This window comes from Mchenga conophoros, linkage group LG16 (genome assembly GCF_057382185.1).
Source record: "Mchenga conophoros isolate Kocher_MC1m ecotype Shallow Benthic linkage group LG16, M_conophoros_male_GT1.1, whole genome shotgun sequence".
Lineage (NCBI taxonomy): Eukaryota > Metazoa > Chordata > Actinopteri > Cichliformes > Cichlidae > Mchenga > Mchenga conophoros.
The window spans coordinates 11,975,650-11,991,151 of record NC_140541.1 but is presented as its reverse complement, the minus strand read 5'-3'; the positions used below and the strand labels follow the sequence as shown (position 1 = coordinate 11,991,151).

Sequence of the window (15,502 nt, the reverse complement as noted above, 5' to 3'; positions counted from 1 at the left end):
ATAACATTTTGTAGCAGGTAATTTTAGATTCAGCATTTCTAAATTCAACAAACATCAGCAAAAACACAAACAAATTTGTGTGCAGTTGTCATACAGTGTGTTGCTAGGTAAAAGTCCAGCTGATGCATTTCACAGGGAGAGAAAAGAGAGTGAGCTCATTTCAGTCAGCGATGGAGAAAGATAAGAAAGACAAGACAGGAGAGGAAGGAGAAAGACTTGATAAATTGGAAATTTAAAGCTTACATGTAAGTCCTCATGTTTTTAAATCAGATATTGGGTCTGTATGTGTCACATTAAGTTTTTTCATATTGCGAAACATGCTGTAAATCAAACTGAGGTAGACTGACTGTGTTATATGAAGGTAGTTATACTCTGCAGGTTAGTGCAGGATAAACAGGTTAGTTTGCTGTACTGTGATGGATTTAAAGTGTGCAATTGGTGCACAGTGGCTGTGGTTTCATGGTCAGAGTTAGGTTACATCACGTTGCTTAGATTCGTTCACTGAATTCCATCTTCAGACCAGCTTTATTCAGTATAATGTTAAAAAAAATTCTGTTAGTGGACAACTTATAACTTACATCTCCTTGAATTCAGTTTAGTGTAAATCTACAAAGAGCAGTAAACCTCAGACCAGCAGCAGCAGCAGCAGGTCAGCTGATCTCAGTCTGTGCATTAAGAAAATCTACTGGAGTGCTGAATAGAAATGATCGTGAGCTGTGATTCTTTTCACCATAATGAGCCATTACAACTGATTTTAGGGTTCCTCCACCCCCACCGTCATTTTGCTGTTTAGACACAAAGTCACTCTCTACAGCGTAGGCAACAGAAAATAGAGTTACTTTTATTTTCCGTCTTTTTCTTTGCTCATGTTCTATTTAACAAGTTCAAGCTCAGTACAATTAGAAATAAAAATTAGTTTAAATTAAAATTTGTATTCCTATCTACTAATATTATTTTATTATTACATTAATATAACACAAGTTTCGGTTAGCTTTACACAAAAATAGCTGGTAGAAACGTCCTTCAAGGAGCTACTTTTTACTTTCTTTATTTTTAACATAGGTATCTGTACTTCTACTTAAGTACAGAATTTCTGTATTTTTGCCACCCCTGCTGCACACTATTACACAATCCACCAAGCAGTTTTGGTGCCTGTGGTGGAGACTAGTGCTCAATTGTTTGCTTTCTAAGTAGCTCTTTAACTTGCTTGGCACGTTAAGACCAAGAAGCAGCCATAAGGGTTGGTGAAATTTCCAACTTGATTTAACATACATTGTACAGCCATGGCGTGGCTGTAGCTCAGGAGGTAGAGCAGGTCACCTACTGATCGGAAGGTTGGTGGTTCGAACCTCTGGCTCCTCCTTGTGCAAGAAACATCAGTGAATTTGTGTGAATGTCGTCAGAAAAGCACTCAGTTTAGAGTCAGTGCTTGTGTGATTGGGTGAATGTGGCATGTTGTATAGTAGAGTAGAAAATCAGTCAATTTACCATTGTGGCTAGACTTCTGCTTGATTATATGGTTAATTATGTCACATTATGAGGGTATTTTGCCGATTATTTGACCATGACCAGAAACTTTGATCTATCGTGATCACATAATTCCCACCAAATTGCCACTGGAACACTTTTTTAGGAAAATTGATTTGGATAACAAATTAAACGTGAATTCATAATATTTGATCTAATTACACTAATGCTATACAGTTATTGCAAAATCCCATGTCACATCTGGCCATTGGATTTTGGCCTCCTCCTCCAGGAAACTGTTTGGGAACCTCTGTTAGAGATATTATATATACTGGACACATAGCTTAAGGGCCACTCAGAAACATGTCCTTACATTTGTGTGGCTAAAGACAGAGGAAAGATTGCTGTTTTTAAAGCTTTAAAATCTTACATCCATGAGGAAATTATGGCTGTAATAATCTTTTCAGCCTCTAGAGGGAGCCATTAGCACTTTACACCGACTGTGAGATTGTACCACTTGACTGGAGAGGATTTGTGACTCTCATTTTCAGGACCATTACATCATCACTGTTTCAAAAAAAACCAACAACACACACACACACACACACACACACACACACACACACACACACACACCCACATCTCACTGTACAGTCTTTCTGGCAGGCACTGCGGGTGAGTGAGGGGAGGACAGATTAATGTGCCTCTTTGCTGTTTGTATCTGAATAGAGCGTAAAGTTATGTGCATTTGAATTTGGGAGGGGGTGAGGTGGAGGAGAAGGAGGAGGAGGAGGGCAGTCTGTCGGCTGCAGAATTCCATCACTCTTGGCAACCGTTGTTGGGTTACCACGGAAACGCACTGCAATGTTCTCTGCTTCTCTTTTGTACTCCTCCATCACTCCTCTCTCTCTCTCTCTCTCTCCCTTACTCTATCCCATCTTTATTGCTGGTCGGCTTCCTCCTTGCGTTGCTACGGCGATGCTCTGGGACATTCAGTGGGATCATTTTGTCACTGCAGTGTCGGCGCACAGAGCTGGCACTGCGCTCCGAGATCTCTGTGAGACGTGTTTTGCTGTTTTTATGCTCCCTGTTTTGTCTTCTTCCAAATTCTCGTGACCTTTAACCCCTCCACTTCCCTTACCAATCAGTCCGAAATCAGCGCTTTGGACTGGCCGGGCTCATCAGGTGACACCACAGAAAGTTGGATGAAGTTTCGCTGAACTGAAGGCTCCGATCAGTGTTGATGTTTTCACGACTCTGTCGGACTGAGAGACGTCCGGACACTTCACAGAGACTGAACTCTGCTCGGTGAGCTCTGCCACAAACCGAGATGAACGAGGACGCGGAGGAGGCGCAGCTGCCTGAGAAGTTGCTGGAGGCTGAGGAGCAGGAGTTGCAGCAACAGGAGGGAGAACATGAGATGGAAGATGAAGTGAAGGACCAGGAGGGAGAGGGAGAGAAGGAGCAGGAGGAGGTCCATCCGCTGGAGGAAGACCTGGAGGAAGAGAAAGTGCAGCAACAGGATGGAGATACTGAAGATGTGTATGGGCAGGAGGAAGAGCTAGAACAAGAGGAGGTTGCAGCGCATGAGTGGGAAATACAAGAGAAGGTGGAGGAGGTTCTGAAGCAGCAGGAGGACGAGCTGTCTGAGCAGATGCTAAAGCCAGAAGGGGAACAGGGCCATCAAGAGGAGCAGGTACAGGAAGAAGAGAAGGAGGAGGAGGAGGTAGAGATCAAAGAGGTGCAGGAAAGTGAGCTACAGCACCTTGAAAAGGAGGAGGAGGAAGAGACTGAGGAGATCCAACAAGAAAAGGAGGTGCAGCAAAGTGAGGTGTTACAACAAAAGGAGGAGGAGGTAAAGCAGACTGAGGAGCTGCAGCAACAGCAGCAACCTCGAGAGCAGGAGGAGGAGGAGGAGGAGCAGGAGGAGGTGCAGCGTGAGGAGATGTCACGGACTGAGGAAGAGCAGAAGGAGCAACAGCAGTCTGAGGAGGTGCAGGACTTTGGGGACGCTCTGGAGCAGAATCACAACAACCAGGTCCTGATCCGGCTCAGAGGAATGTGAGTAAACACAGATCACGCAGTCAGCTGGCTGATGATGTAATGTCAGTGTGTTGATGCAATAGCACTATCGATAATTGGTGATCACGCTGTGAGGATCCGTGAGCTGCTGTAAGACTGACAGCCTCGGGGACGGCATCAGTGCGGTTGACCGGTTGCCTTGGTGATGCTGGCACGGACCGACGATGGAGGGGAAGACAAATGACAGAAAATGAGCGGGCAACGGTGGGCGTGCAACATCACTTAACACGGGAGAGAGAGCGTGTGTGTGTGTGTGTTTGATGAAGTCACAGCTTCTCGTCTGTCTGTCAGATTCTTTCTTAGCAGCTGACTCCTACGCTGCAGCGGAACAGCCTCGCCACATCTGTTTGAATTTGAGGCGATCACACACAAAAAACAAATCAAAAGCAGCAACAACAACAACAAAAAAAGAGCCCAGTGTGTTTTTTTTAATTCTCCATTGTTGCCATGGTAACAACTGAGCGTTGCGATGCAGCAAACTCTCAGCAAAGAAAGACACATCAGCAGGGAGATGGACGAAAACAGAGACAGAGATGAAGGCAGGGCATGCGAACACAAAATGTTTGAATGTCCTGTTGATGCTTCAGTCTGTGAATTACAGCCTCATTCATCACACTACGCTCATCATCACTCGCGGATCCTTTCTTTGACAAATCTGACAACACACTTTGAAATGCTCCTAAACTGAGCATTTCAAACCAGTGAATGCCCTGTAGGCATGAAGCAATGAATCCTAGTAGTCCAAGTAAGGATTTTAAGTGACTGCTGTTTAAAGTTGCCAAATTGAAATATGTACACTTTTGTTTTAGATGTGTAAATCGTCCATATAACACACAATAAACATTTTTATTATTGTAATATATAAAAAAAAGCTATGTGTTTAAACACATCTTTGCTATGGCAAGAACTGCAACTCGCAACTGCTGGTTTGAGCCTCCTGTTGAGCTGTGATGAGTTTGTATGTTCTCCCTGTGTGGCTTTTCCTCCTAGAGTATATAGACAAGCATGTTAGGCTAACTGGTGACTGTAAATTGCACCCCTTGGTATGAACATAAGAGTTGGCAGTTATCTGTCAGTCTGTTTTTATGTATTACAACATAAGATAAATTTTCTACTTCTTACTAGATGTTAAAATGAGGTAAATTCAAGCTCAAATGAACAGCAGCACAAAACATGTCACACAGTGTCGCTGCTGTTTTAACAAAAGCCAAAATTCAGTAGCTTTTAGAATTACTCTTCTTTACCATACTCTTTCAGTTCACTGAAGTTTGCCGGCACAGTTTTGATTATAACCCTTCTGCAGACGGTGGCTGAGTAGCCATTGCCCTTATACTTTTTTTGAAGTCTGCCTCCACAGGCCCATGTGCAGTTGTCGCACTGTATTGTAAAGTCTATGTGGATGGGTACACATGGTCTCAAAAACAGTGGCAGGCATTCAGACATCGGCACAGACCTTCAAACTGATTATCTGATGATGGAATTTCCGTCACTCTGACCTGAACGGACCCTTGTAGGCTCACGGATGCGGAAAGTATAATCAAAGCTCAACGCTTCAGCTGCATGATTTCAATCAGGCTGAGTTCTGGACTTTGACGGAGTCTTTGCAACACTTTGATGCTTTTCGTTTTCAGTCATTTTATTGTACATTTGCTGCTGTGCATGGGATGATTGTCACGCAGCATGATCCAGTGTAGGACAAGTCTTAGCTGTTGGACCGAGGACTTCACATTTGACTCTAGAATACTTTGGTAAACAGAGGAGTTTATAGAGTAACTGACTCAGTAACTGTAAGGTGCTCAGGTCCTGTAGCTGCACCACCACCACCACCTTGCTTGACCAGTGGTACGAGCTGTTTATGCTGATATGCTGTGTTCTGCCCCGATGCTCCAGACCAGCAAACTACTGTCATGTTTTGTAGCTCATCTGGGGTTTTATTTGCCTAATTTTAAGATCTGCTGGAGACCAGATTATTTTTATTGTTTTCTTGATATGTGTTTACTTTCTTTTTACCTTGAACGTGTCTTGATCAGCATTCACGGTGCCTTCACAGACATCCAAATATCCGTGACTGTTACCACTGATGCATAATCGTACCGTCAGATCAGGCTCTGATGCATGCTCTGGATAATCCTGCTCCTCTTCAGCCTGAAGTATGCTGCTCCTACCTTTTCCAAAAACACAGAAGGACATAATTTTCTGCTTAATTCATCCAAAATGTTTTTTTTAGTTGAATAGATGGCCAAAAAATCATAAGTATTCACATCCATTCAGCATTACTTTCCAATTTTGTAACTCCCACACAGAAACTCCTCAAGCTTCAGAAACTTAATGATTTATTGACGGCAGATTACAAAAGAAGTCGTCAAATTCTTCGCAGTTTAGTTGTGACATGCTCCGTCAAGAATTAGTTTGGGTGTTTTTTTTTTTTTTTTACATAACTTTCCCAGTCTTTTGTGTTTGTTTGCCTGCCGTCTTTAAAGGAAGAAAGCAGCACATAAATGTGTCTAAGACAAGTGTTCTTCTTGATTTTTTCAGTGACTCGCAGCTCACACGTTCAGTCTTCGACTGCAGTTTCACCAGAAACATTTGTCACATACAAAATATCTGGACAGTGCTGTGTTCAGTTTAGTTATAGCTCTTCGTCTGGTTTGGTCCACTTAAATCTAAGAACTTTTTACACATTTAAAGTAATAGTATAGACTAAAAAGAGTACTAATGCATATGTTTTAAAAGCTGCTGTATCTCCAGAATGGCATGGCATGGCTACAAGTGGAAAAAAAAACCCAGGTGCGTTGTGCTATCCTCTGTGAGGTTTCATTCCAATAACGTAGGTCCCCAAGGAGGAATAAATAAGAAATAAGGAGGAATGAGGAAATGATAGCTCTGTTTTTTTTTTGTTTAAACTGGTCATGTATAAGGTCAGTGTGGTACTCTAAAGCATACACTGATGTTTTAGTCAACAAATCCGTTTCCCAGCAGAGATGCTGACTTGTCACAGTAGGAAAAGAATTGATGGACCCGTTGTATTAAAGCATACCTTTACATCTCCCTGTTGTGACAAGTCTGTATGTCTGATTGAAGTGGTTTGTCCCTTTGTCTTGGTTGCATGACATGCCCATGACAGGCAGTCAGATCTTTTTCAACCAGGTCACTTTTTCCACCTTAAGCTAGTTAAAATTCTAAATCGTTTCAGTTTCAGATCTTCCTTTAGTCTAAATGGTAAATGGAAATTTTCTTATATAGTACCTGAGCACTCAAAGCACTTTATACAGCATGTCTCTCTCACCCAGTCACACACAAAATCACTTTTTTCTATGTCTAAGTGCTTTCTATCTAACATTCACACACATTCAACCCCAGTGAACACAGCGGATGCAACTCAGGGTTCAGTATCTTGCCCAAGTGCACTTTGACTTGCAGACTGGAGCAGTCAGGGATTGAACTGATTAGTAGATGACCAGCTATACTTCCTGAAGCACAGCCATGGTCATTCTTTCTAAGAATTACTAAAACTGAAAATGTCAGTTTGTTTTTTTTCCAGAGGCTTTCTGATATTTGTCAAAGAGGTTTGGAAATTAAAATAGGGATTTGTTAGGAAAAGCTAGCTAACTTATGATCCAAGTATCCACAAAAACATCCAAGCAGTGATGCAATCAAGAACAACCAGACTTCCAATATTTCCTGCATTGGTTGTCTTAACCTCACTGCGTGCAAATACCTATGCATGTCTGGAAAATGTAGTTTATTAAATAATTTCAGCAAATAAATAGCACATCGACCAGGGAGATGGACTGTCTGTTCCATCAGCAGCGTCCTGCCCCCCTGAGCAATGCTGGTGATTCTTCTGTCTTTAGCCTCTGGCAGTAACAGTGTGGATTGTGACTGAGCAGTGGTGCTTTGATCAAAAGTTGAATCATTTACGAACATGCTACAAGTGAGCATTTAAAAGATAAGATAAGATAACGTGGTGCCAAGGAATTTGCTACATCTATTCAACAGAATAAATATATAGAACAGTAACAATAGAGATTATTATCAAGAGATTATATAAAGAAGGAAACAGAATATATACACATTTTACACATATACAGTGGTGAAATATTGCACAGATGACATTTGAATCATTATTAAATCACAAAACCTCACATTAACAGACACTGTTTGACATCTTCAGTTTAATAAATAGTAATCTAACAATTTTGAAATTGTAAGGAACACAAGGTAAAAAAACAAGAACATTTTACACTTAGGTCTGTTTCTTTCTGACTTTTCCATTCTGTTCGCAAATTAGATTAGACAAAAAACATTTAACAACAAAAAAGGAAAATATATACAGTGTTGGGGAGTAACGGAATACATGTACCGCCGTTACGTATTTAAAATACAAAATACGAGTAACTGTATTCCATTACAGTTACCGTTTAAAAAGGTGGTATTCAGAATACAGTTACTTTGTTGAAATAAATGGATTACACTGCGGTACTTTCCTGTTTCATATTGTGGCAGGTCAGGACTGTTTGGGTTTTGTTTGACAGCTACGTTCTGTTGTTCCAGGTGGCAGCGTTACGGTTGCCATGGTTACAGGGTGACGCTCTTTCTCTGCGTGTTTCCTGGGTGAGAGAGCGCCTTTTTGTTGTTGTTGTTGTTGTGCTAAGCTAATAGGCAGAATGCTAAATGCTGTAAAGAATGTAGCATCATGGGCAGTATAGTCCGTGCTGCAGGGAGAATGGACTGCCATACACGTTATGGGTCTGTGAGCGCGAGGAGGGAGAAAAAGGGGAGTGGAAAGGTACGAGTTGTCATCGAGCAGAAACGGGAGCTGGAAGCATGTAAATATAATAATAACCACTGCAGCCAAGAAGAGTGCCTGACGAGCCCAGTTGTAAGTAAGCTATTAAGACTCGACTGTACACCGTGTTCCTGTTTTCCTCCGAAAACAATAAGTTCGGTTGGAGCAGTCTTTCAACGCCTCTCTCTGTCTCTCGCTAGCAGAGTTGACCCAGACAACAAAGTAAAGCTATTTTTCGGCTACGAGCCGACAGGGAGCCCGACATATTAGCCAGAGGTCCCTTTAATATGGTTCGGAGCCGCGGACCTTCAGTAATAGTCATAAATCACAGCAATAGTTGTAAAAAGCATGATAATATATTAAGTAATCCAAAGTATTCAGAATACGTTACTGTCATTGAGTAACGTAACGGAATACGTTACAGAATACATTTTGGGGCATGTATTCTGTAATCTGTAATGGAATACATTTAAAAGTAACCTTCCCAACACTGAATATATATCAAGGAAATACATTGTAATATGTCATCATTCAAACCCAGCAAAGAGGACATTACATAATAACCAGAGGTGGAAAGAGTACTAAAATATTTTACTCAAGTAAAAGTACTATTACTTTGCTGAAATTTTACTCAAGTACAAGTAAAATTACCTGTCTAAAAATGTACTCAGAGTAAAAGTTACATAGTTACTTTTTTGTCAGCAGGAGGACAGCCTCTTCTGAGTAGTGCAAAAAAGACAATGGGATAAATCTCAAAGTAGTTGTTTTTTAATTAAAAGAAAAACTTTACAAATTAAAGCTCAGTGGCAGTTAAACTGCAAGTCTATACATCAAAATGGATAATGGTCACCAAACCAACCAAACTGTCAAAACCATATAATTCTTTTACATGAGAATGTGTTCTAAACTGTCAAATAAGAGAACAAGTACTGAATTGAGCTGTACGGCAGCTGCTATAAAAATGTGTTTTCATTTTTTTAAACTTGGCCCTGCTCTGTTAATTTTGAGGAGCAATTCAATTCAATAAAACTTTATTGATCCTGAAGGTTGACCCCGAAGGAAATTGGGTTAAGGCTGCCGACCTTTGCCAGCGCCGACTTACCCTTCTGACCATACATACAGTACAGGGAGTGGAGAATTATTAGGCAAATGAGTATTTTGTCCACATCATCCTCTTCATGCATGTTGTCTTACTACTACCTACTACCTTACTACTACCAATTAAGCATATTAGGTGATGTGCATCTCTGTAATGAGAAGGGGTGTGGTCTAATGACATCAACACCCTATATCAGGTGTGCATAATTATTAGGCAACGTCCTTTCCTTTGGCAAAATGGGTCAAAAGAAGGACTTGACAGGCTCAGAAAAGTCAAAAATAGTGAGATATCTTGCAGAGGGATGCAGCAGTCTCAAAATTGCAAAGCTTCTGAAGCGTGATCATCGAACAATCAAGCGTTTCATTCAAAATAGTCAACAGGGTTGCAAGAAGCGTGTGAAAAAACCAAGGCGCAAAGTAACTGCCCATGAACTGAGAAAAGTCAAGCGTGCAGCTGCCAAGATGCCACTTGCCACCAGTTTGGCCATATTTCAGAGCTGCAACATCACTGGAGTGCCCAAAAGCACAAGGTGTGCAATACTCAGAGACATGGCCAAGGTAAGACAGGCTGAAAGACGACCACCACTGAACAAGACACACAAGCTGAAACATCAAGACTGGGCCAAGAAATATCTCAAGACTGATTTTTCTAAGGTTTTATGGATTGATGAAATGAGAGTGAGTCTTGATGGGCCAGATGGATGGGCCCGTGGCTGGATTGGTAAAGGGCAGAGAGCTCCAGTCCGACTCAGACGCCAGCAAGGTGGAGGTGGAGTACTGGTTTGGGCTGGTATCATCAAAGATGAGCTTGTGGGGCCTTTTCGGGTTGAGGATGGAGTCAAGCTCAACTCCCAGTCCTACTACCAGTTTCTGGAAGACACCTTCTTCAAGCAGTGGTACAGGAAGAAGTCTGCATCCTTCAAGAAAAACATGATTTTCATGCAGGACAATGCTCCATCACACGCGTCCAAGTACTCCACAGCGTGGCTGGCAAGAAAGGGTATAAAAGAAGAAAAACTAATGACATGGCCACCTTGTTCACCTGATCTGAACCCCATTGAGAACCTGTGGTCCATCATCAAATGTGAGATTTACAAGGAGGGAAAACAGTACACCTCTCTGAACAGTGTCTGGGAGGCTGTGGTTGCTGCTGCACGCAATGTTGATGGTGAACAGATCAAAACACTGACAGAATCCATGGATGGCAGGCTTTTGAGTGTCCTTGCAAAGAAAGGTGGCTATATTGGTCGCTGATTTGTTTTTGTTTTGTTTTTGAATGTCAGAAATGTATATTTGTGAATGTGGAGATGTTATATTGGTGTCACTGGTAAAAATAAATAATTGAAATGGGTATATATTTGTTTTTTGTTAAGTTGCCTAATAATTATGCACAGTAATAGTCACCTGCACACACAGATATCCCCCTAAAATAGCTAAAACTAAAAACAAACTAAAAACTACTTCCAAAAACATTCAGCTTTGATATTAATGAGTTTTTTGGGTTCATTGATAACATGGTTGTTGTTTAATAATAAAATTATTCCTCAAAAATACAACTTGCCTAATAATTCTGCACTCCCTGTACATTACACAAACATCACATGGGGAAGACAGGTCAGAGAGGCATAACAATGGAAAATGCACAACATGAGGAAAGATAAGGAGAAAAAAATAACTCCCCACAGACTGAGCTCCAACAGGGAGATCAGTTTGAGATCAGAAAAAAAACACCTCTGCACAAAGCACGTTATTCTTTTGCCTGCAGTGTGAACATATGTGGGTTAAGTAAGAAAGTAGCCGCTTCTGTCTTCTGTCTAATTTAACTATTTCTTTAAAATAAATTATTATTATTAACAAACAGGAAAAATGTATTTTCTTTTGGCAATTTACCGATCCTGTAAAAAAATTAAATTGCGTGGACAACAACGTGCCCAATAACAGCTTATGTCTTAATGTGATTAACTTGAGCACAGCCTTTTTGCTAAAATAAATGTACAGGTTTCATTTAACTTACCTCTACATGCTTGTGCAGGTTTGATGAGGAATTTTTAAAAGCTGCTAACTCGGTCTCTCTGGGCAAACACAGCTTACACTGCATAATAAAGCTGTTGCCTTACTTGCACTTGAAGCCGAAATGGTCCCTTAAATAAGGCCAGGGGTTCACATCGGTTTCCTCGAGTTCAGGGTCAGCATAATTCGACAGGGTTTCTTTTTTCGCTGGATCCGTACCACCGATGTCAGACTCATCTTTATCGTGACCCAACGCCAATTTGTTCTACTACCCATCATTCCCTGCAGTATTTCCGAAGCGCAATGTTGTTTTTTTTTTGTTTGTTCTTTTAATTTACTCAGTAACGGGTGTGATTGAAAATGTAGCGAAGTACAATACTTTTTAAAAAATATACTTAAGTAAAAGTAAAATTACCGACTTGAAAAATGACTTTAAAAAGTACAAATACACAAAAAAACTACTCAATTACAGTAACGCAAGTAAATGTAATTCGTTACTTTCCACCTTTGATAATAACCATGGTAGCTGCTTCATTCAAAATTTAACAGCCCATTATAGCTAATGGGCAAATACAGACTGATGCATTTGACTGGTCTGTTTTTCCAGCTTCTCACATATGGTGATAGTTACAGAACGCTAACTTAGCATTCTGTAATGCTATCATAGCATTAGTGAAGCCATACTGGCATATTTTGAAACAGCTGACTTTTCATCTGCCGTTAGTGTTTGTTTCAAATGGGAAAATTATGTCCAGAAATAAAATTAATAGATTTAATGATGTTAAGAGTACGTTTGCCATAGTATTTTTTGACAGCTAAAGTTAAACTCTCCTTTATTTTATCAGCTTCTGTTCACAAAAACATTTAATAACAACATTCCCATTGTATTGTGTATGTCTGTGATACTTCTTCTAATTCACTATCTTATGGAAGACCAGGCCACCACCAGTATTTGGTTTACTGACAGTATCTCTCATCAGCAGTTAAATGAAATGTGCACGGCATCATTACCATTAAACACACACATTTAATTTATGCCCCTTGGCTACTCTTGCTCTGTTTAACAGACCCTGCTTGCTATACAGCATCTTGTGTTGGTAACCGGCTGGCAACAGAGGAAAATATAACAGAAAAAAAAAGAAACAGAAATTTATCAGCAGAAGTTGGTGTGTTGGTTGAAGAAACTGACGCCAAGACAAGTGTTTCGTTTTTGCCAAATCCTCTAATAAACATTGGCAAGTGAATGTGTTCTCTGTCAACAGTGAGAGAATGAGAAACGCTAGAGGTGTAAAAATAAAGATGCAGAATTCAGCTTGTCTACTAACCTGACAAGACTGAACTCCGAGGTTAGGGGAACTCCGTCACGGGGAGTGAACACACTCCGAGGTTTGTTTAGTTTTCCGGAGGATTCTTCTGCTCAGTGAGAAAAGGTCTTAGATAAAACAACAAAGCTGGTTTTATTTTGGGTAGTGAGTAATGGCAACAGGCATCTGTAGTTTGACAGTAATGCTGCTTGTGCGTAAGCAGAAGCTCTGCATGCCTATGTGTCCCCCCTCAGTGCCTGTGCACCTAGTAAATAGATCCCCTGCTGCACCTGAATGCTAATCACACTCAAAAATTGTTGGCACCTCTGACCTAACAACTTGTGAGGCATAGTTGTAAATAAAGTAACACTCTGGGTTGCAAAGTAGCAGTGACTAAGGAGAGACCATTTGAATGAACAGTTCTCAATATGGAGCTTGATTAATAATTGTTTGGCAATTAGACTCCGATCAGTCTTTGTAGTAGAACAGAGTCCAACGCTGGTAGGAAGGATGGCAGCGAGGTGAAGCAGGTGAAGACTTGGAGGATCTCTATTCTGGCGAGGATGAGGTGGAGATTTGGAGGAGGCTGGTTGCACGAATGAGGATCTGAAAGGCAGAAAAGTAGTAAGATTTAAAGCACACAGGACAGAGCTCGCAGAAGACAAGCAAGAAAATGTTTGGGCCAAAGTGATGACAACAAAATTAAGTTTGACGCCACAGGAAAGTGGAAGTAATGTGAAGAATAGACTAGCAGCGCCAAACCCCGAGGGATGCAGGCAGACGAGTGGATATGGAGCTTCCCCATTGAAATTAGCATAATCATTATTATATGTTTCAGTCTGTTGAGTGGTGCACCACAAATGGAAATATCTCAATAAGTATGGGCTGAGAGGTTGTGAAAAACTCTATGGACATTCACGTCACATTCCTCCCTGAATAACAGTATCTCTGAACCTCCTGTCTCCCTCCCCTCAGCCCTAAACAGTCATGGCAGATGGATGCCCCTCACTAAGTCTGATTCTCCTGGAGGTTTTCTTCCTGCTAAAATGGAATTTTTCCTCCCACTGTCACTAAGTGCTTGCTCATAGGGGGTCATGTGATTGTTGGGGTTTTCTCTTTACCTTACAATATAAAGCATGTTGCATATATATATATATATATATATATATATATATATATATATATATATATATATATATATATATATATATATATATATATATATATATAATAGAATTAAATTAAGTTTGACTTAGTTCAGACAGACCACAAAGCCAAGCTTACCTGCAATCCATATGCTATAGGAAGGGTGGTGAGGTTCTCAGACAAGAGCCATGCAACCGAATATAAACAAACGAAAAGACAATCTGCTTTTGAATATAGTCGTTCTGACTTTGAGTCTCTTCATATGTGCAGTTACCAAAAATGAAAAGAAAAAATAATATAAAGAGAAGCCTTGTTGTTACATTTCTTTTTCATAGACTGCAAATTTTTGTTTGATTTAAAAAAAAAAAAAAGTATTAAGGTTACTTCATCATGTTACTGCCAGGTACATTTGTATCGCTATCATCAGAGCAGAGCAGAGCTGCTGTTCCATTTATAGACATTCTGCCTGCCACTGTTGACCTTTCCAGGCACAATCCTCCCTAAGTTTGGGGACTCTGTATTTAGAAGGGCCTTGTGACATTGACTTCTCTATTATAACCTGTGACACCTGTTAAAGCAAGTTTCTGAAATGTACAAATTATCATAAACTTTGTCCAAATTAAATAGAGCAAGCATGAATGAATACAAGATTAAGACCCATTCAAGTGGTCACAAAACCAGCTGTTTCTTTGTGTGAGCGATTGTGTCTTTGTGTTCATTACAATATTATTTCTTCCTGGCAGACATAAAGTTCATCCATAAATTAATCACAGAGCTTAAAGCTGTTTGACAAGAAAACAAAAAAGTGTGAAGATATTTATTTATTCGTTTATTTTTGAAAATTTCCCCCAGTTTCCGTGGTAACAGCAGAACATTTCGATGCAGTAAACTAGAAAAGGACAAAAAGAGAATAGAACAGCTTTTCATTTACTTTTGTTTTTTTACACATTGAGATGCATAATTTTTATTATCAGTAGGCTTTGGTGAGAAGCTGAGTGGAATTACAGAGGAAGTGTAAAGTGTAAAAACAAAAGCAAAAAATAACTTTTTTGACACATTAAAGAGCAGAAATCAGCTGAGAAAGCTCAGCTATGAAAAAAACGTTCTGCCATCTGAGGATGTATTAAAAGAAGTACCAGACTGTCCAGGTCAGATTAAGCAGAAACTAATCTTTATAATGGTTTTTGCATGTCTGGCTTGTTGTCATGCTTCAAAAATTAAATTTAGGACCAATCTGAAGCCACCCTGATGAGGTGGTTAAGAAACTAAACAACAAAAGGCTGATACTGTGTAGTGTGTGTGCACTGCTTCAATTTAATGGAGGTTCAGCTTTTTTCTCCAGGACACTTGGTCTAGACGTGGGCGGGTTAGATGGAGTTAACCATCACACACACACACACACACACACACACACACACACACACACACACACACACACACACACACACACACACACACACACACACCCTGCAGTGATGCATTGCAAACAGAACAGTGCACGAAATAAAATACATTCCACAAGCTCAGTGTTAATGATGCAGAGAAGAAAATGTGTAGGTGAAATCACAAAACAATTGGTACAAGGACAAAGAAAAAAAAAGAGGTA

General features: G+C 40.3%; 1 protein-coding gene across 1 annotated transcript in view; it reads left to right on the top strand.

The window, feature by feature from the left end:
• Nucleotides 1–2,298: 2,298 nt before the first annotated feature.
• LOC146556363 (dual specificity calcium/calmodulin-dependent 3',5'-cyclic nucleotide phosphodiesterase 1A-like) overlaps nt 2,299–15,502 on the top strand; it is a 50,125-nt gene continuing 36,921 nt past the window's right edge. Inside the window, exon 1 of the mRNA XM_085248823.1 lies at nt 2,299–3,528. Coding sequence (XP_085104949.1) covers nt 2,798–3,528 — 731 coding nt within the window. The 5' untranslated portion in view covers nt 2,299–2,797. The remainder of the gene's footprint in view (nt 3,529–15,502) is intronic.